This window comes from Haliotis asinina, chromosome 15 (assembly GCF_037392515.1).
Source record: "Haliotis asinina isolate JCU_RB_2024 chromosome 15, JCU_Hal_asi_v2, whole genome shotgun sequence".
NCBI lineage: Eukaryota > Metazoa > Mollusca > Gastropoda > Lepetellida > Haliotidae > Haliotis > Haliotis asinina.
In genome coordinates, this window is record NC_090294.1 from 47,554,252 (window position 1) to 47,576,220 (window position 21,969).

The window sequence follows — 21,969 nt, forward strand, 5'->3', positions numbered from 1 at the left end:
CACTCTGGCACCTTCCCTCTGGATCCACCTATGGAGCAGTGGCTTGAGCATATCCCAGTATGGAAACAGCATAGTATAAATGGCGTTATCAGTAATGGTATGTAAACACCTAATATATATATTAAGGTATCACAAAAAATGCACTTGATATTTGCTTTTCAAAATATTTTATTACGTTTCCTTAATCATAATGTGAAGCAGCTGATTTCGATCTTTGACAAAAATCTGTACTCCAGCTAAAAACAGAAACAGGGAATATTTTCTTCATCTGAATTTGAGAGGCAACTACAAACAAAGAGAGAGTGAAATGTTTTGAACTTTTGGTTCAGTGTCATTTCCAGTGAAAGCCGCAAGGAAGAAGTGAAATGTTGGCATGAATTCTCCAATGTCAGAAATGATTGAACAGTTGTGAGATAAAGGTGTCATTCGTATGACGTAATTTACATTGTATTTTACTGTTAAACAATTTTATACATTATATCACGTTGACGTTCTGAATATTCAGTGGAAGTGCATGTTGTGTTCAAATATTAATCAGTTTACGGGAAAGGGGTGCAGGCTAAAACGTCACCACAACAAAACGGCACCTGGCGAAAACGGCACCATTTGGACACAACGGAACTTCCACTTGGCGAAAACGGCTACAAATGTTATGGCGAAAACAGCACCATAAAATTTGAAAAGGATGAACATTGATATGATCATTTTAGTGTTTTGTGAAATAAAAACATATATATTAGGTACGTAAACCTTAGTTTTAGAAAGTGCTTCCTGTAACCAAGCGGCGCGCAGTATGCTTATCCCAACTTCTTACAAGATGTGCAGCAATCCAGTATTATAATATAATCAGTAGTGTGGAAATGACGGTGGTTTGATACTTTGAGGGTGAAGTTTATTCTGGAATGTTTAGATAGTTAAAACCATGGCCCATTTCATGGGTAGTGTAAGGTGTCAGCAAAGATTGTTTGTCCCTTTCTATAACGAACAAGGGGAAGGTATGAACGGTGGTAGTTATGATGCAGCTCAGTAGGTGCAAGAACTAGACTTTCACTTGACTGTTTCCGTTAGATGAATATTGGTCGTTCGTCTTCGTCTTAAATTTGACTGGGCATCTTTACAGTTGATGCGACCTCCGAGTTGAAGGTAGGTGGAGTGTCCTCCTGGCTGTCTTTCTGGGGAGGTATGTAAGTCTCATTACCCGGTAAAGGTGTCAGCTGCATCCCGTTGGTACCGGATACCTTCTTCCACAATCGGCGGGCAAACGGGAAGAGCAGTTGCGGGTCCGGCGATTGAGGGTATCTGCTTGCTGTGGGATAAATATATACTACAGTCAAACACTGATGTGTCGAGACCTCTGATGTGTCGAACCTATTGTAGTACAGTGTAGACTGTACTGATGGGGATTTGAGATGGTAGACACCCCCTTTTAAAGGTTTGAAAGCGTCATTTTCCATGACGCCCTGGACATGTTCAGGGTCGTACCGTGGATGGAACCGGGTGAAAGGCACATGCATGGCGGAGACTGTAGGAGAAACAGCGAGGCGTGCCATCACGTCTTGTTAAGTTATGTTGTTTGCGCCAAGTACAGAGACCCACGGACAACGTGTTGGGCAATCTCTGTAAATTCATTGCATTATTGACAGTTCATGGGAATATTTTCTTTAAGAATCACATTTAGGCGATTGCGAGTTGGGGGCATATATAAACTATGAAGAGAGGAACGAGGGTGATAGGCTTTCTTTTATCAGGCATGATCCTTCTGGTCAGGCGGTCAAGACTGGATATCTTGTTTTGTCCAATTAAACTCGATGCGAAGGTTTTTTTTAATCTGGGCATTGTGGAGTCTGTCTCCAACTTGGCTCCCCACCCCCCACCCCCTTTATAACATGACCGATCCATCATAAGTTACCTTGCCACTTTTCCAATGAAGAGTATCACAGTTGCTCAAATGTCATGCCAATATTATCAGAAAAGAACTTGACAAGGATAACCTGTTGTTTCAAACTGGTATCCCCAAACTGGTATCAATGATATCATCCATGTAGAGGAGATGAGTAAGCGGTGTTGGGGATCTGTGTTGAGGAGGACCAGATGGTAACCCTCCTTCTATTGAGCAGAAAGCTCAAAGGATTTAAAGACAAACAAAAATGCGAAGGACTGAAGGAGTCCCCCTGAAATATTCCCCTTCTGACTGGAATCGATTCCAAAGTCTGCACCTGTCTTTGCGAGTACATCTCAAGTTGAGTCGACCAGCAACTCATTAAAGACTTGAGTAAATTAATCACTTGCTCAGATAGGTCAATGCACTGAAGAGACTTCAGAATCCATTTAATCCAGATTAAGAGAGAAGTGCAACAGAGAGGGTTCGGGTGATGCTGGCACAGTCATATTTTTCATGCTTTTCCCGAATCTTGCCAATCACTTTGCTGTCAAATGGGACACAAAATTCAATGATCCAGTTCAGCTGCCTAAATGCGCTTTGTTTTTCCCTCGATCATTGGATGTCCATCTCGTCAGCACATTATGTTTTCAATCTCAACTCCCTGGGGACTGTAGAACGCTTGCTGCCTTCTAAGCGCACCTAGTTAATGTGGATATCCCACCCTTCCGAGGTACCCATTCACAGCTGGGTGGACTGGGACACATAGTTACAGAACTTAGTTCAAGTTGCTGTACTCGCAAGTATGTGTGTGCACATATTCATATGGCCACAAATTTGATCATATGCCTCCAAGGTATTTACACCCGGTCAGAGGTTGGCTCGATCCTGGCACCCTATGCTAGCTGGATCACTAGTCTGGCGCCTTAGATGGCGCCTTAGCTCGTCCACCGCGCCCCCTCTGACTTGGGAGTTACTGAGAAAATTCCAGATTCGACCAGTACATTGTTCTCTGGGTGGGTCAGCACCTTGTTTCATTGGTGTCGCCACACATCCGGGGTTTGCATTACGGCATCCTTTTGGCAGTAATCTGGTATGCTGTGACGTGACAGAACACCTGCAAAGTGACGTCAAACACTCATTTTTTCCGTCTGGACTCACCTGTGATCACACTTGTGATGACTCCAACAACCATCGCCACCAAGAAGCCAATGAACCCGTACCACATGTAGGAGACATCATATAGGTAGAAGGGCACGTCAGACAGTCTGTGGGACCAATCAGAAAGTGGAGATTCGTTCGAACCAGCAGTTTTGGCATCAATAGAAGAGATTGTCTTTGCCATGGACTTAAGCAAACAGTAAAACAATGGACAGAATACGCGTCTAGTTTCGCGAGCGTAAGGTGTCAAAACAACTGAATCATCACAGACGCCTATTGTATACCAGAATTCATATAACATAGGAATCGTATGATAATAGAAAGGTTTTTGTCGCCTTTTTGGATCCGTGTTTGACCAACTGAATACAGACGAGACAGCGTTGACATGTAAATACAATACAATTCTAACCTGGAGCCATATAATATGCATGGTCAAAACATACGTTTTGTGATGAGATAGCTGTATGTCATCTCGCGGAACTGTTGTATTCAGAAGTTCAAGGGCTGTGAATGACATGGTGCTGTTCTCTTGATAAGATTCCACTGCGCATGCGTCAAGAGGTGCCGGATGTAAAGGCGTGGTGGCAACACCATGTAGTTTTTGCAGTACGCTGATTGAGACAGTAACCACCAGGGCCGACAAACCTCCACACAGAGCTCCCTACAAAGGAAAATGAAACCGATTTTTAGATGACTATTCAATAGGGCGGGGACCGGGGCGGGAACCGGGGGCTGGGGTGGGAGCGGAGGGTGGGGGAAAACAATAACTTGTATTACTTGCCAAACATATTAATTCCATGGTCCTTGGACAATGTTATTAATGCTGGAGAGATAAGAGATACATTAACATTCTATTTCAATCGATTGTAAAGTTATACTTCCTCTTTTGTCCTCAGTGGCATCTATCTGACGCATAATGTTGATTGGGTATTCTCTTGCGTTGATGTTATAATTTAATACACATGTTTTTGTCAGCATTATGCGGAATCTGCTAAAGCTGTCCCCTAAATAACTCGCATATTTATTCAGAAACATCGTCATACTTTCTATAGAATCATTTACAAATCATCCGACCACTTTGTTTGCCTTTGGGAAGACAGCTCCCAGGAAGAACATCCCCAACAAAGGACCACCTGCAGCTCCATCAACAGCCTGTATCATCTGTAAGAAAAAACTCGATCTGACGCTGCTTTGTGTAAATTAAAGGAAGTGCAGCTAATATAATGTCAAAATCGAACAAGTCTGAACTAGAAGTGTGAGTTGATATTCATGTTCACATTAGTGATCTGGACTAAATGAGAGTGTCTAGTACTCGTATATATCACTCAAAAAAAAGGAAACTAATGGTTGCTGAAATTTTTGTGGACGTATGTACTTCCGTGATATTCAACGCCGACTGCCAGTTGACACCATGTGGCGTTGCTGTCCTTCTTGAGAAAAATACATTATGGCGTCATCCATTGTTCATAACGTCACACATTGATTAATATGTGCCACTTGAACAATAGGAATGCTCTGAAGCTTCTCTGAAGGATACCATTACATTTTGTTCGTCAATTTTCGCTTTGAAATGTTAATGATTTTCAAAAATGTCAACGAATGAATGCTGTCAATCCTTCATGAAAGGTTGGGAGTAGCACTATTTGTTCACTGTTGACACATACCATTGGTTTAATGGTGTGCGTTTAATGTGTTCATTCCCAAGATGAAACTAAAATGTTAACCCGGAAACAGCCCGTAAAAGAAAAAAAAGATGTACAAACAACCGAGGAATGTGATATAGTTATCAATTCGACCAGGTCCACACGTCAATACAAATCAGTTCTAAAGTATCATCATGGCAGTATAAAATAAAATGTTAAAGTAAGTTCAAGAGCAGTGACCAAAGTGTGGCTATGCTCCTTGCTCACTGCTGGTATAGTCTGTTTGGATTAAAATGATACTGATGAATCAAAATCTAACGCCACACACACACGCGCGTGTGTCTTCATGATCAAACATTCATTTTAGTAAAGAACGTAATGAAAACATCAGACCAACTCTGGTAAAAAAGTGTCATAGCGTTTGTCTCCCAGATTACAATGTTATTTAACAAACTATTATCATTTCGTTTTTATTTTCCGTGTGAAGTTTTTACCAGGATAAAGTAGCAGTAAACTATTGCAGGAACTCAAGGACAGAAAGCACGCGCAGCGGAGGATGCCAACATTTAGTGGTGGTATCAAAACTCTTCCGGACTGGAATCTGGGGATATTCCCTTGGAAACGCAAGAAAGTATGTCCTTTGAAATCCCGATTCAAATAATTGAAATTTAGCACGGCAGGCAGGACAACCTTAGCTCTACCATATGTCTTCATGCTCATTTGTACCAACCTGTGTGACGGGCCCCTGGAGTGTTCGAATCAGATACGCCATTCCTATAGCCAGCAGACCGTAGAAGCAAACTGAAACATTCACATTGCCTTTTTAGAGTCTGGCATAGAATTTCCCAAACAAATTTCAAAACGTGTTACGACTCAAACATAACGAGGAAAGATTTCCATTCACATAATCTATAGCTGTGAAGACGCCGTATTGCGTTGCTTCATTATCGTTATTTTATTGTATGTGGCGACTGGAATTATGTGACAAGCTGTCCCCTAAATGACACCATAACGCCACTTGTGCTGAATAGTCTGTGAATTATCTCACAAGCTTGTTGAGGTGTCCATGGCGTTGCTCTATTGGCGCCATTGTATTCGAACATGAAGACATCTCATCATTGTTCTGTCTCTCGCACTGTCAGTCTTGGCTTCTCAGACAAATGTTTCAGGAATTTCCTATGTATAACGACCAGTGTATATGTTGACTTTTGTTATAACGACGCTGCCTTGGCGATGACTCTGCCGTATCTCTTTACAAAAGTCTCCAGGGTGCGTCCTCGTCGGTTTCCTTACTTCTGTTCTGATTCGCAACACTTCACACAAGTATTTGCATTGACTCAGTATTGTTTGTTTCTCAGAGAGAGAGAGAGAGTATTTTAACCCGGACCTTCACAGGTTATTACAGGTTAAAAGTGTACATGACATGAATGGGGTCATTCACATTGTATATGCTACTCCATAAAAAATCATCATCACATCCCATATCCATAAATTATTAACGGCCCCTAAGGTCGACTTGCTTCTTTCATATTGGCAGTGCATACGTAAAGTACAGGACAAGCAAAATAGGGAATTGCATTAGCCATATCCCCTTAACATTGTTAAAGAGCGGATACTCAAATATATATACATTAAAGGGGGTAAGCATTATCACTATAGGCCGGAATATGGACTTGTGATCGGCACGAAAGGTAGTGGAAAGGTATTATTTGATATGTTATTTAGATTATACTACCTGCCAATTTGGCAACAATGGTGGATGTCCTCTCTGACGCTCGGCGTAGGGGGGTTGCCAGAACGTCCTCCACTGTGTTGGCAGCCAAAGCATTGATTCCAGAGGACAGAGAACTGTACGGGGATTTATGTCATACAAGTAGGTGCACGTGAAAATAAAAACATTCATAATTACATGTAACATGTTTGCCATTCTCAACAACATGCTCATGAACTAGAAACGTTTACATTTACACACATAAATGTAAAAATCAAACAACACGTGTTTCTTATGGTTATGCTAATGTAAGTTTGGAAATCCTGCCAGTTTAACGCCCCCTCCGCCCAAGATCATAACATGTTTTATGTTTAGAAGTCTTTTAAAACCACTTAAAATATCATATGAAGTGCAAACAAAGTATACCTCTGAAACTTTTAGAATGGAATATTGCAGGAAAAGTCGTATCTTGGTTGATCATGATCTTGACGTGAGAGTGTGAAAAGGAAAATTCGCGAATGACGACACATAGCAAATAAAGTTGTTACGAGAGCGTTTTCTGTAATTTGTATTATTATTATTGTTTAGGTGATAGTTACTATTGTCTCAAAATGTTTAGAGTTTTGAGTGATAGTTGTTACGGGTCACATTCGTATCACGGTAATATATATTTTAGCGGCACGCCATTTAAGGTAGCACTTTAGAGTTGCCTCCCTTTAGGCGTTCTTCTGCATGTGTTTTGAGTGTTGATAAACACGAGCCGAACGAGAAAAGTCTAAGTTTTTGGCGATGTGGTGGCACAGTGCTCGAACGTTCAAGAATCTGTGACTGTATATGTAAGGCTGGTTGTTTTGTGGTGACGGGACACACGCACGCGGACTTACACATGGAGTTATACTGGAGTTGTGTCAACATGCGGCCTACCTACATCTGCCTCTTCGTCAACACTAGACCTACATTCGAGACCGCTCGCTGTGAAACATTTAGTAGAACTGTTTCTCACTGAAAACCAAGACTTTGGTGAGTTGATATTTGTGACCCATTACTTTTGACTTGACTCAGTTGCATTGTACTAGAAACCTCTATTGTCAATCGTTTTTTCTTGCTATTTGTCTGCTTAATGCATAATTTTGAATATTTAGACAATGCTTACTATTGGATATGTAGACTTGTCTGTGTTATATTTCGCTTTCTCACACCCCTTTGTCACGCAAATTATTACCCGTAACGAATTTTTAAGAAAATACAGTGAAAGCTCTCAAAACCGGCATCTGTCCAATCCGGCGTGGTGTCAACACGAGTAAAATCTCAGTCCCGTTTGTGGTCTGTACACTTATCATGAGCCCTCCAATCCGGCACATTGTCTAAACCGGTTTATTTCTTCAGTCCCAACGAGTGCCGGTTTAGACAGCTTCCACTGTAGATAATGCCTCTCGTCCCTCAAACGAATCTAGTCGGAGAAAGTGACATTAGTGTGATCCGGAGTAAAAGTACAGTTTCTAACAACCGTGTTAATTCTTTTCATCTATTCTCTTGACTCCTGATAGACTCCTGACAGATGCCCGTACGATGACTTTACCTGAGCGCTCCGCTGAAGAGGGCGGACATGTAGAGACCTGCCAGGCCAGGGTAGGAGCCGAGGACGTCCAACACGAAGAACGGCATTATCTGTACAACGACGTCATCGACTTACTATGCACTCTTACTGAATGACTTTCTTAAACTAATAAGCTAAAGACAATTTCATCTTTTTTGTTTCAAGAAAGAGTGTAAGAATATAGATGTACAACCATATGACCGACGTAAGTGTGAGCGAGCGAGTGAGTGAGTTTTCTTACATCCCGCACTCAGCAGTATTTCAGCTATATGACGGCGGTCTGTAAATAATCTAGTCTGGACCAGGAAACCCAGTGATCAACAGCATGAAAACTGATCTGCGCAACTGAGAACTGATGGCATGTGTCAGTCAAGTCAGCAAGCCTGTTAGTCGCCTCTTACGACAAACATGGGTTACTGAAGATCAATTCTAACCCACACCTTCACAGTAGCTGGTTATAGTTATATAGTTATAGTTGGTGGTATAGTTTGAATATTGCTCAGGATGGCGACGGATTCTCTGATGTTTAGTACATGATCACCAGTAATACATGATAAAGTCAAATTCAGAACAAAATACACAACCCGATAGCGATTTTCTTGTAAAATATAATCTGATATTTGATGAGTGTTGGATAGCCAAGTGGGTAGTGCTTTGCTTGGGAAAGTCGATGGCCCGAGTTCAATTTCCCACATGGCTTCATCAAGCACATTCTTTGTCATTTGCCACAATAACGTCATCAAATATTTCTAAAGGTGTCATGCATTTGCACACTGACACTGGACACGGTGTACCTGGTTCCTGTTGGTAATATAACCAGCCTGATATGGATCACACTTGGTGGTGAAGTAGTAGGCGACAAGGAACAATCCAGTGATCACCAGCAGAAGGCCGTACAGAAGGAGCATGGGGATGTTCAGCAGGAAAGCTCTGCAATGTCGGGCAGCCAGGGTTGATTTCAGCCATATCGTTACAAGAAAAAGTTGGAAAAAATGCTCTAAAGAATAATCTCACAATAACCTCACAGACGGTACAGCTACATACAATATCATTTTCATTATACACTAAATCATTTCAGTCAGTTTAGTTTGAAGTAAATAATGATTGAATACGAATACGTAACTATACCTAACAGATTCGTTATGTGTGAACACTCGCCAAGTATTTATCCCATGGGATAGACACATGTACACATGAAAGAGGACATGGTGCTCTGTGAAGAAGTTCTTTAGCATTAGCATTAACATAGCATCAGCTAAGACATTAGTAAAGACCGACGTGTATCAAAAGCAATGACACTTCCGGTTCGATAGAATCTACGTGCCGTATTCGGTTAGAACTTACACATACTTACTTACCGTGTACTAGACTTGTTACGCCCTGTAACACTTTTACTTTTGCTTCCGGTTCGATATAATCTACGTGCCGAATTCGGTTAGAACTTGCACATACTTACTTACCGTGTGTTAGACTTGTTACGCCTTGTAACACCTTTATTTTTGCTACATTGTGTTAGAATTGTTGAACCTTGTGACATCGTTACATTTACGTACCTTGTGTTACACTTGTTACGCCATGTAACATCTTTACTTTTACTTACCTTGTGTTACACTTGTTGAGCCTTGTGACATCGTTACTTTTGCTTACCTTGTGTTGGACTTGTTGAGCCTTGTGACATCGTTACTTTTGCTTACCTTGTGTTGGACTTGTTGAGCCTTGTGACATCGTTACTTTTACTTACCTTGTGTTGGACTTGTTGAGCCTTGTGACATCGTTACTTTTACTTACCTTGTGTTGGACTTGTTGAACCTTGTGACATCGTTACTTTTACTTACATTGATGCTCCTTTCATTGACCGAATGGCGCACATTCTCTGCATGGTCGACTGAATGAACATGTTGACGTACCAGTTGAAGAAACCTCCCAGACATATCCCCCAAACACTGTGACGAACACGGGGGTCGGGACTTAACCTGCAGAAAACATTGTAAGAATGCACAGAATACCTCACTGACACAAACATTCCTTGGATGTAAAGTGTACTGAAAGTGAGCTGCGAGCCAGTTCATAAGCGAATTTAACTTATCTTTGTGATATTTCCTGACTTCGTCTATACACAGTGTCACATTAAATAAATAAATAAATAAATAAATAAATAAATAAATAAATAAATAAATAAATTGTCTTGAAATGTTGTGATTTGCAAATCCAAAACACAAGCAAATCCATAATCACATTTGATGTAAATGCCACTGCCGCTTTGAGTGAGGGAGTAAGACAATGTGTATGGTTTGCATCTCTTTACAGAAATGTTCCAGGAACTCCAGAACTGACCTGGTGATTGATTCTCACCATACAATATGATGACAGTGCATGTGTTTATGAATCACTATGAAATAGTGATGGTCGCAGGTGTTCGCGAAAAGGTGAGATAACAATCAACGGAAAAAAATGTTTTGAAGACAAATTACTCACTCATTAAGCTGAACTCGTTTTTCGTGGAGGTTGATTTCCCATACTTCCTGAAGAGTCCCGATCCTGTTCATGCTCTGTTCAGAAAGAAGACAGCATAGTAATGATGTGTAATCCCAAAGCAGATCTGACGGTGGAATCTCGATCCCAGTATTCATCAACAATTTGAGAAGAATCGTCATTAACATTATTTGAAAGCGGGTAGACGTGGACACTACTGATCTCACCAACACTATGACTAGCACCATGCCCCCAAACATGAACACAGACTGCACTACATCCGTCCACACCACGCTCTTTATGCCACCCTGAAATGAACGAGAGGAACCTGAAACATGCACATTAGTTATTGAGGGGGTAATTCAGCTCTATGTACTAGTATACATAACGTGAAGGGGGGTAAATCTGCTCCATGGTTACATTAGTTATCGGTCGCACGTGCTTGTCAGCCGCTCCGCTGTTAGGGCCTTCGGTGGGTTTATATTTTGCTATTCATTACTACGTTTGGGTTTTGCTTCAGTTATATTATACAGGTAAGTGTTTGTAGGTTGCCTAAGGTCAAATATTGGCTTATTTTGCCATATTTGTGTGTTTGTTGTGTCGCGTTGACTTCCCATACCACGTGGCATCAGTTTTCGCGCATTGTGTCTGCGTGAAATCTTCATTTGGTATTAGTCACTGATATATTTGGGTATAGAGAGCGAAAATGATGGGGATGATGATATTCATTCTACCTCGTTTGAGGAAACTTCGACAGATGCTGAATTTGCACAGAAGTATGTGTCGATGATTTCCAAACGTTTGAAACGAAAACATGGAGATGACCGAGCTGTAAACGAGGCGACTTCCTTATTGCCTATTAAATTTGTTGTCATTTTTACTTCTGTTGACCAATGATTACGTTTAACAAACTTGAGTCCAACTGCTTTGGCTCGGGATATTCATAAAAACAATGGCGATGTGGAGCATATGTAAAAACTGGAAAAGGGAGATTTAGTGATACATTGTAGGTCTGCTGAGCAACTTAACCTTGCAATGAATGTAGCATGTATAGATCTGCGACGTTCGTGTCAAGAGTTATATCCCAAAGTCGCTGAGTGAATCCAGTGAGTGAGTGAGGGAGTTATTTACAATGTTGACACAGATGTAAGTGAGGATGATATAGTTGAACAATTGAAGAGTCAAAAGGTCAAATGTGCCCAAAGACTTTTGCGCGGGAAAGAAAAGAACACTTACTACCTCCATTCTACTTACTTTCTCAACCCCACATTTCCCTGAACGTGTTAGGATGTATTATCGATCCTTTCGTGTGCGTCTGTATATCCCACCAGCAATTAGATCCTACAATTTCCAGAAGTTTGGCCATGTTTCATGCCGATGTAAAAGTAAAAAGCCTGTATGTCCAAGGTGCAGTGGTGAGCATAATATAGACAATTGTTCAGAAAATGTATCCAAGTGTTGCAATTTTGGTGGTAGACACAGCGCTGCCTACAAGGGGTGTGAGAAATACAATTAGGCTGTATCTGTGCAAAGGGTACGAGTAGACAGAAAACTGTCCTCTGCTGAAGCAACTCGTATGGTCAAGTCCACTCCGACTCAAACTTACGCAGCCTCTAACCACCGCTCAGAAATCTCGATCTGTGTCACTACAAGCCTCGAAATCACCAGTTGAAATCTGCCCTGTTCCCTCTACAGATAGATCAGGGTGTAAGTCTAGTGGTAATCGTAAAGCTCGGTTACGAGAGTCTGATTTAAACCAGAGTGTATCAAATCCAACTGATACAGCTCAAGTTAGCTCTGTACAAGTAGCCAATCCAATCCTTAGTACTTCTCCTAAAACCTATTTAGCTTTCTTGTTTGAGGTGATTTCAGGATGCTTTAATGCAACAACCAAGGAGGAACCGATGGGTCGTCTTATGTCACATCGATGTTCCTAGTGATTTGTTGAAGGAGGTACATGTTGAGATGAATGATGGATGAGGCTTTAGTATTCCTAACTATAATGCAATGGAATGCTCAAAGTCTTATTGCACATGGGTATGATTTGAAGCATTTTCTATCAAACAGGGCACCACTGCCGGATATTATTTGTGTACAGGAAAACATTTCTATGGCCAGAGAGTCATTTTAGGATTAATGGCTATCTTGGTTTTCGTCAGGATAGACTAACCAGCAAACCGAATACTAAAAATCCTCGGAGAGGTGGCTGTGCTATATTCATGTGGCCGATATTTGATATTGTATTTTTACAATTATGTACATATTAGTTTTAACTCATTTAGCAATTTTATGAATGTTTGTATATTAACAGTTTATTGCAATTGCAGAGATATTACTTCACATTTGTATAGTTATTCACAATTGTATAACAATCACTTTGCATTCCAGGTATAACGTTCTGTATTTATAGTAATGAATGCTTTACTATCAACAGGTATAACATTTTGAAACAGACTATACTCAGTATTGTCAGTCAGAAACATATCTATTAATAGCCATGAGGTCAGTGCTATCCTAGTTTCATTAAGGGTGGTTAGGTAGGGTCATTACATTATTATGTGCCCTTAATTGATCCAATCTGATTGGATCATTCAAACTCTTGTCCTCTTTCACTAACCCAAGTGTTCACTCCACTCTCTTTGCCTGCACTGACAAGACATTTATAGCGTGCTGGATAATACCATCTTAGAACACCACCAAAGATTATACGTGCGATTGACTGACTTGGCGGCTTGACAGGGCTGCACTGTGTACCCTAGTGCCATACACCGGGGTGACGTTATTAGAACGGAATAAATATTCTCACACCCGTAACCAGTGTCCTGGAGTCATTATAATCCACGCACAAACCCGGTTACAAATTGGAGCCCCCAGTGAGGACTATCATTCCTTGAGATAGTACAGCCAGAGAGGACAGTCAACAGAGTTAGCCAGTCAGCAGATTCCGATCCAGGTGATCATAGCTCTATACAGATCGTTGTGAAGACTGTTTTAGCATACCTGGACTGTGTGGTGCACCTGAATTATGTGGACTTTCTAGAGACGCTCATATCATCGATACTTGCATATTGTACAGTTGTATACCATTGTCTTGGTCCCCCATTGCTGCAGCTAGGTTGTTTTGGTTTTGTTTTTTTGTTTACAGTCACATTGCCGGCTCATCATGTAACACTTCCGTTGATACCAACACATAGTTATTAGATACTTTATAGTATATTTCTTGCATCCTACCAAAGCCAAGCAATAAAGATGTGATTAATTCTGTTCTTAGTTGTTCACTTGACACCATACGGTGTTTGTGTTTCATTTATACTTGTTTGCCTCTACCATAGTCATTGATTTCTTGGTGTGGTTGTGTGTGGGTAAGTGATGTAGTTTGACTCTTGTTTGCACCATAAAGGTATTCTTTATACTGGTTACAATTGCCTAAATAAATATTAAAATAAAATAATCTACATACATACAACTGTATTGCCAACCAGTATTAAAGTTAAGTTATAGTACATAACTGGTAAACCATTCATATAATCATATAGCCAAAAACAATAGTTGACCAATTGACTGCTGCACCACTGCACTTGCCCTGTCCTTTGCACATTAATACTTACTGTCTTCGTATATCTCTCATATCTAACTGGACAGTATGTGTTAGTGGTTGATATGTTGGGTTTGTACTCGGATCAGTATATTCAGTGATATTTAGGTCAGTCTAACTTAGTTTCTAATTGAAGTCACATATAGTTATTTTGTCCAGTAGTGACTTAGTTTGCAGGAGTCAACTTTTGGGTTTGGAAATCGCCGCTTCCAGTCTGCTGTTCTCAAGTTGATGTTTGAAGACAACTTATTTCATTCCAGGCATGATGCAGAACATTACTAACTTGTTTTTTCTTTCAGCTTCTTGACTTGCTGATGGGCGTTTACACATGACTCCCTTCTTTAGAACGCTTTAGTGTTCGCTTTAGAGTCGCTTTAGTGTTAGTGTTTAGTTAGTTGGTTACCAGTAGTAGTTGTTATTGAATTCCATCAGTAACATTGGTGCGTTGCTTACATCCAGTACATTATTACCACAGGCAATTCTACTCTGTGGATGTTATATTTCTCTGAAGGCACTCATTTGGATTAACATTTGGCTTTTGGTTTAGTAACTGTGGGTTACTTTGGGTAGTTACCTCTTTCCCCCTTTCTGAAGGCATTATTCACCAATAATATCGCTACTCTGCCTATCATAACTATGGAGTTCACTCAAGAAGAACTCAAGAATATGCTCACCATATTTGAGAAGATGGGAATGTCACCAAAGACTGATAGTACGGAAGACTTCAAGACTTGGCTCGGTGACATGTCCAAACAAGAAGGTCCATTGCAGGGGCCGGATGTCAAACCACCCCCTCCATCAGCATCGGCCAAGGCAGAACAGACTCCAACTGCTTCTTTTCACTATTTCCCGAAGATACCCTTCTTCAGTGGAGAAGTAGGTAAAGACACTCCCTATGACTTATGGCGCTTTGAAGTTGATTGCCTACTCCAGTCAAAGACCTATCCACATGATGTCATTCTGCAGGCTATTAGGAAATCTTTGAAAGGAGAAGCTGCTCTCATAGCCATGAAACTCGGACGAAATGCTACGGTTGAAACCCTGTTAACCAAGATGAAGAGTGCCTTTGGGACCTTAAGAAGGAGAGCTACTCTTCTGTCTGAGTTCTACAGTTGTTCTCAAAGGGATGATGAAGACGTCACTGCGTGGGGTTGTAGGCTTGAGAATATGTTATACCAGATAACAGAGCACCGGTCTATCCCAGAGGATGAACAGGACGAGATGCTGAGGACTCGCATGTGGGATGGACTCAAGCCAGGACTGAAGAGTGTAGCTGCTCACAAGTTTGATGCCATCACCAACTTTGATGATCTACGACTTTGTTTGAGGGAAACAGAATTTGACTTGAGGAGAGACAAGTCCGCAGTACCTGTGAAGAAGCAGTCAGCCTCAGCTAAGATGGTCAATACCTTGAATCCATCTGGTGTTGCTGCAACAAAGGAGGAAGTTACAGATCTTAAAGCCATGATGGAGGAGATCCGGAGGGAGGTATCTGAATTGAAGGAACAGAGTCAGGTTCAGGCACAAGTAAATCAACAGCAAATACACAATCCACCCAGTGCCCAAAGAGTTTCCAATAAATACCACAAATACCTGGGAAATGCGTCAAAGTCTAACGTTGAAGATGCTTATCCCAGACACCCTCTGTCAGCAAAGGACAAATACTTCACCCCTCCATCTGCATTTGGATCTTCTAGATCATTTACAGGGGATCAACAACAGCCGAGACAAGATGTCACTGACGTACCTGGGTCGTTATCCGGCCTATCTTCAAACAGTTACCCACAAAGACATGGACCACCTAGATGTTACAGATGTGGATATCTTGGCCATATTGCGCGGGGATGTCGAGTCAGACTGGATCATCTTAGGCACCCTTTAAACTTTCCCAAGCCTATGGGGAAGGGCCACCTATAGGTTTACTTGGGAGCCCTAAGGATAAGCAGATACCCGGCAGATTGGTGGGGACAGCCAATGAAGTGGAAATTGCGATTGACAGTGTACCAGTTAGCGCTTTATTGGACACAGGAGCCACAGTATCAGTACTTTCAGAATCATTCTATCTTCAACATTTGCAACATATTCCCATAGAGCCACTGGATGATGTCTTAGATATCGAATGTGCAGGAGGAGAATCTCTCCCGTATAGAGGATTTATAGAAGTTGGTGTTACAGCTGAAGGTAGAGGAGTCGCCACAAAGGAGGAAGTACACTGCTTATTCCTGATTGTACCGGATACAAGATACAATGCTCGTGTACCGGCTTTGCTTGGAACAAACATTTTGAGATATCTACTTGATGACTGTAGGAAGTCTCACGGACAAAGGTTTTTACAGAAAGCGGATTTACACAGCCCATGGTATTTAGCCTATCGGAGTATGGTTTTGCATGACAGGAATCTCTCACGTAATGGCGGCAAGCTGGGACTAGTTAAGAGTGCAGAGGCAAGGAATGTCGTCATTCCCGCAAACAGTAATGTCGTCATTAGAGGATACATTGCAAGAGGAATCAGGTCACCGACCGTTTGTGCCCTTTTACAGCCAACTCTACACTCATATTTACCAGATGACGTAGACATAGCCCCTACTCTAATTTCATATGATGGATTACAAACAGATACAATAGAGGTTCATGTCTCCAATATTACAACCAGGACAGTTGTAGTACCACCCAGATCTCTACTTTGTGAGATACAGCCAGTCACGCTTCAAGGTCCACCACCTGGTTTGCCAGTAGACTCTACCACACTTCTCGACCAAGTGGAGATTGATAAAGAGGGACTTACATCAGATGAATTACAGGCAGGACTGGATGTCATAATGAAGTTTAAGGACATTTTCTCTAAGCACGCTGAAGATCTTGGACACTCTGATATAGTTCGTCATCGGATAGACCTTGATAATCCCATTCCTTTCAAGCAGAGACATAGGCGTATCCCTCCAGCCATGTATGATGAAGTTCGGACACATCTACAAGAGCTTCTATCATCAGGAGTCATACGGCCATCACATAGCCCTTGGGCTTCTAACGTTGTCTTAGCAAGGAGGAAGGACGGACGTTTAAGGATGTGTATAGATTTTCGCCAGCTAAATAATCGGACAATTAAGGACTCTTATGCTCTGCCACGCATTGAGGAATTATTGGACTGTTTGGGTGGAATGAAATATTTCTCGGTTTTGGATATGAAAAGTGGATATCACCAAGTTGAATTAGAGGAGGCACATAAACAGAGGACAGCATTCACGGTTGGCCCCCTCGGATTTTTTGAGTTCAATAGGATGCCTTTTGGATTGTCAAATGCACCAGCCACATACCAAAGGTTGATGGAGCAATGTCTAGAAGGTCTACATCTCAAGATATGTCTGATCTACCTGGATGACCTCATTATATTTTCAAAGACTTATGAAGAGCATGTTGAACGGTTGGAATTGGTCTTCCGGAGACTTGAGCAGTGTGGATTGAAGCTTGCACCTAAGAAGTGCAAATTCTTCAAACGCAAAGTCCGATATGTGGGGTATATTGTCTCAGAGGGGGGAATTGAAGCTGACCCAGAAAAGGTGGACAAAATCAAAGACTGGCCAACACCAACAACACCAGAGGATGTTCGACGGTTCCTAGGGTTTGCTGGGTACTACAGAAAATTTGTAAAGGACTTCTCAAAGATTGCCCGACCTTTGTCAGAGCTTATGCCCAAGACTGGATCCAAGAAGTCAGGTAAACAAGCCAAGGGTGTTGATTGGAATTGGGGTCTAGTTCAAAGTGAGGCTTTCCAGACACTGAAGACCAGACTTACTTCACCCCCTGTACTTGGGTACGCTGACTATTCACAGCCTTTTGAATTGCATACTGATGCGTCAACACATGGTTTAGGTGCTGTTTTGTATCAACGACAAGATGACAAGCTTCGTGTCATTGCGTATGCCAGCCGGAGTTTGAGTCCATCTGAAAGGAATTATTCAGCTCATAAACTGGAATTTCTGTGTCTCAAATGGTCTATCACTGCAAAATTCCATGATTACTTATATGGCCATCACTTTGAAGTTGTAACTGACAACAACCCACTTACATATGTCTTGACCACAGCTCGTCTGGATGCCACAGGACATCGATGGCTTGCAGCCCTTGCAAGTTACAACTTCAGCATAAGATACAGACCAGGAATAGCTAATACTGATGCAGACACACTGTCTCGTTTACCACACTGGAACAGATCAGAATCAACGGAAACCATTCCTACGGACTCGGTTAGCGCCATCTGTGGAACTATTCACACAACCAACCTGGTGGAGAGTTTGTCTCTATCAGCTTTCATAGTTGGAGATGATGAAGTGACAGAAGACAGATGTGACCTGAATGCAAGGGACTGGAGAAGATTGCAGGCGAAGGACCCTGCCTTAGTTGAGATCATTCAATATCTCACAAAAAGGACGAAACCAGATCGATCTCGCTACATTGGGGACAAGGAGATGACTACATTGCTGAAGAATTACCATCACTTCAGGCTGAAGAGAGGCGTGTTATACAGAGTAATCTGTATTGATGGAGCTTATCAGGAGCAACTGGTCCTCCCATCTAAATGTCGACAAGCAGCTCTGCTTAGTCTACATGACAACATTGGTCACCCAGGCAGAGACAGGACAATTTCCCTCCTGAGAGACAGGTTTTACTGGCCAGGGATGACAAGGGACGTTGAACTCCATCTGCAGAACTGTCCAAGGTGCCTGCGTCGAAAGACAGTTACTACAAGTCGTGCTCCACTCGTAAACATTCAAACCTCACAGCCTTTAGAGCTAGTGTGTATGGATTATCTCAGTTTGGAGCCTTCCAGAGGTGGACAAGAACATGTTCTTGTAATTACGGACCATTTCACACGCTATGCTCAAGCATACCCAACCAAGAATATGACAGCAAAGACCACAGCTGAGATATTCTTCAATAACTTTGTAGTCCACTATGGGCTACCAAAGAGGATTCACTCAGACCAAGGTGCCAATTTCGTTGGGAAACTGATGACCGAACTATGCCATTTGTTGAGAATTGACAAGTCACGTACCACCCCTTATCATCCTATGGGGAATGGGATGTGTGAACGATTTAACCGCACTCTTTGTAACATGCTCGGTACCTTGGATCCAGACAGCAAGAAGAATTGGAAGGCACATGTTGGACCGTTAGTCCATGCTTACAACTGTACTCGCCATGAGACAACATCACTATCTCCATTCTTTTTGATGTTTGGGAGACATCCTCGCTTGCCAGTCGATCTCGCTTTCGGACTTGATATCGAGCCATCAAAGTCTATGTCAAGGTTGGATTATACCAGATCTCTTCGAGAGCGTCTCAAACATGCCTATGATGTAGCTTCCGCATCGGCTAAGAAGGCCCAGTCAAAACAGAAGACCTATTATGATCATACAGCCAGAGCTGCCATATTAGAGATAGGAGACCGTGTACTGGTGAAGATTGTTGCTTATGACGGGAGACATAAGTTGGCGGATAGATGGGAATCAGATGTTTATGTCGTTTTGGATCAACCTACTCCTTCCATCCCAGTGTTTGTTGTTGGTAAGGAAAACGGAGATGGGAAGAAGAAGACTCTACATCGGAATCTGTTGTTGCCAGTTGGGTCGCTTCCAGGACAGGAAGTACCAGTTCAAAAGCTGAGGAAGTGCAGTAAAGCTTCGCCTGCATCTAAAACAGATCCACTAATGGCGAAGTCCAAACCAGTCCCAAAGCCACGGAAACAGAGTAAACCTTCACTTAAACCTCAGCCAGCTCCCGTTGCATCTGATGATGGAGAAGATAGAGATGGAGATGAGGAGTTAGTCAGGATCTGTGAACATACTGTGGATACGTCAGTGTTTGCTGGCAATACAGCAGACAGGCCAACTGAAGATGAAGTAGAACGGGAACTAGAATCGGGAGACAATATCGTTGTCACAGAAGAAGTTGATGATATTGATCATGTCTCACGTAGACAGAATCCATCTCAAGAAGAAGCTGCTGATGCTGATCATGATGCCCATGGACAGACACAATTTCAAGATCATCCTATGACTGCTGCAGATACAGAGGAGGGACAGCAAGCTGCAGCACCCCAGAGGCAGACTCCTGCTCCCCTACCGCGGCGATCTACACGGGCTAGGACACAGCCAAAGTGGATGTCAGGAGGAGAATTTGCTCTCTCGGCAGTAGCTCAACCCGAATGGCTTGTGCGAGCTAATTATCTTAGTTCACTCCTAGCCCAGGGTGTATTTGGCAGCCAACAGCACAGAGCATCAGATGCTATTTTGGATCTCATCACCGGTAAAGACAAATGACGAGGACGTCATTTCTTTGTGGGGGGGAAGTGTGTGGCCGATATTTGATATTGTATTTTTACAATTATGTACATATTAGTTTTAACTCATTTAGCAATTTTATGAATGTTTGTATATTAACAGTTTATTGCAATTGCAGAGATATTACTTCACATTTGTATAGTTATTCACAATTGTATAACAATCACTTTGCATTCCAGGTATAACGTTCTGTATTTATAGTAATGAATGCTTTACTATCAACAGGTATAACATTTTGAAACAGACTATACTCAGTATTGTCAGTCAGAAACATATCTATTAATAGCCATGAGGTCAGTGCTATCCTAGTTTCATTAAGGGTGGTTAGGTAGGGTCATTACATTATTATGTGCCCTTAATTGATCCAATCTGATTGGATCATTCAAACTCTTGTCCTCTTTCACTAACCCAAGTGTTCACTCCACTCTCTTTGCCTGCACTGACAAGACATTTATAGCGTGCTGGATAATACCATCTTAGAACACCACCAAAGATTATACGTGCGATTGACTGACTTGGCGGCTTGACAGGGCTGCACTGTGTACCCTAGTGCCATACACCGGGGTGACGTTATTAGAACGGAATAAATATTCTCACACCCGTAACCAGTGTCCTGGAGTCATTATAATCCACGCACAAACCCGGTTACATTCATTAAGACTGATTTGTCATATCAGGTTCATAAAGTACCGAAAACCGTTTATGACGCTAACGCAGTAAAGATTTATTATGAGGAAGACAAAGTTATTAAAATTGTTAATATCTATAATGCAATTAAGCCAAACGTAGATGAATATCTGAAGGTAATTGATCCCAATGAGGCCCTTATTTTATATGTGGTGACTTTAACAGCCATAATTTGCTTTGGGGAAGCAACAAGACGGATTATAATGGCCAGATTGATGAACAGTGTTTAGATGATTCAGATCTTGTCCTCTTAAACGATGGTAAAATGACCCGCATGGATCTTGGCAAATGGGCCTTTTCTCCCTTAGACATATTTAAGAAGGCTAATTGGGCACTGTTTTCTAGCATGTGTGCTGAACATATTACATCCGATCTAATAAATGGTGATGTTAATACGTCTAATGAAAATATCACAACACAATTAATCAGAATTGCAGAAGAGTCCATTGGAAAATCGTCTGGTAAGAAAGCGGCATTCCCGCCAAAGTTCTGGTGGAATGACAGCTGTGAAAAAGCAAATATCGCAAGGAAAAAGGCATATAATAAAGTTCGCCATTCATCTTTGCCATGTGACCTAGCTGATTTTCGTAAGAAACGAGTTACGTTCCAGCGTAATGTACGGAGTACTATACGATTAAAATGGAGGGATATGTATCTAGTATTAATAGATTTACATCATTAACTAGTTCTGGTCCAAGGTGAAAACAATCAGTGGTAATAATAACAATTTACCCTTACCGGTAATGGGAGAAGCTGGAGAACTCAGGAGGTAATTGCTCTTGCTGAACAATCTAAATCTGTTAGCAGTTCTGACAATTACTGTCATGAATTCAGAGAATTCTGTGTGAAATGCCTTCTGCCATGTTGGAAAGTAGCTTGGAAA

At 41.7% G+C, this 21,969-nt stretch overlaps 2 protein-coding genes across 2 annotated transcripts in view; one reads left to right on the plus strand and one right to left on the minus strand.

Annotated features, from left to right (window-relative positions):
* Window positions 1–150: 150 nt before the first annotated feature.
* LOC137265384 (sodium-coupled monocarboxylate transporter 1-like) overlaps window positions 151–21,969 on the minus strand; it is a 30,436-nt gene continuing 8,617 nt past the window's right edge. The window contains exons 5-15 of the mRNA XM_067800779.1: window positions 10,691–10,771; window positions 10,467–10,540; window positions 9,827–9,964; window positions 8,786–8,921; window positions 7,974–8,062; window positions 6,419–6,531; window positions 5,414–5,484; window positions 4,115–4,201; window positions 3,484–3,701; window positions 3,041–3,147; window positions 151–1,306 (exon numbers count right to left, since the gene is read on the minus strand). Coding sequence (XP_067656880.1) covers window positions 1,095–1,306; window positions 3,041–3,147; window positions 3,484–3,701; window positions 4,115–4,201; window positions 5,414–5,484; window positions 6,419–6,531; window positions 7,974–8,062; window positions 8,786–8,921; window positions 9,827–9,964; window positions 10,467–10,540; window positions 10,691–10,771 — 1,326 coding nt within the window. The 3' untranslated portion in view covers window positions 151–1,094. The remainder of the gene's footprint in view (window positions 1,307–3,040; window positions 3,148–3,483; window positions 3,702–4,114; window positions 4,202–5,413; window positions 5,485–6,418; window positions 6,532–7,973; window positions 8,063–8,785; window positions 8,922–9,826; window positions 9,965–10,466; window positions 10,541–10,690; window positions 10,772–21,969) is intronic.
* LOC137266146 (uncharacterized) lies at window positions 19,065–20,483 on the plus strand. Its single transcript, XM_067801634.1, has one exon. It carries the CDS (start codon window positions 19,068–19,070, stop codon window positions 20,376–20,378), a length of 1,311 nt encoding a protein of 436 aa, XP_067657735.1. The 5' UTR covers window positions 19,065–19,067; the 3' UTR covers window positions 20,379–20,483.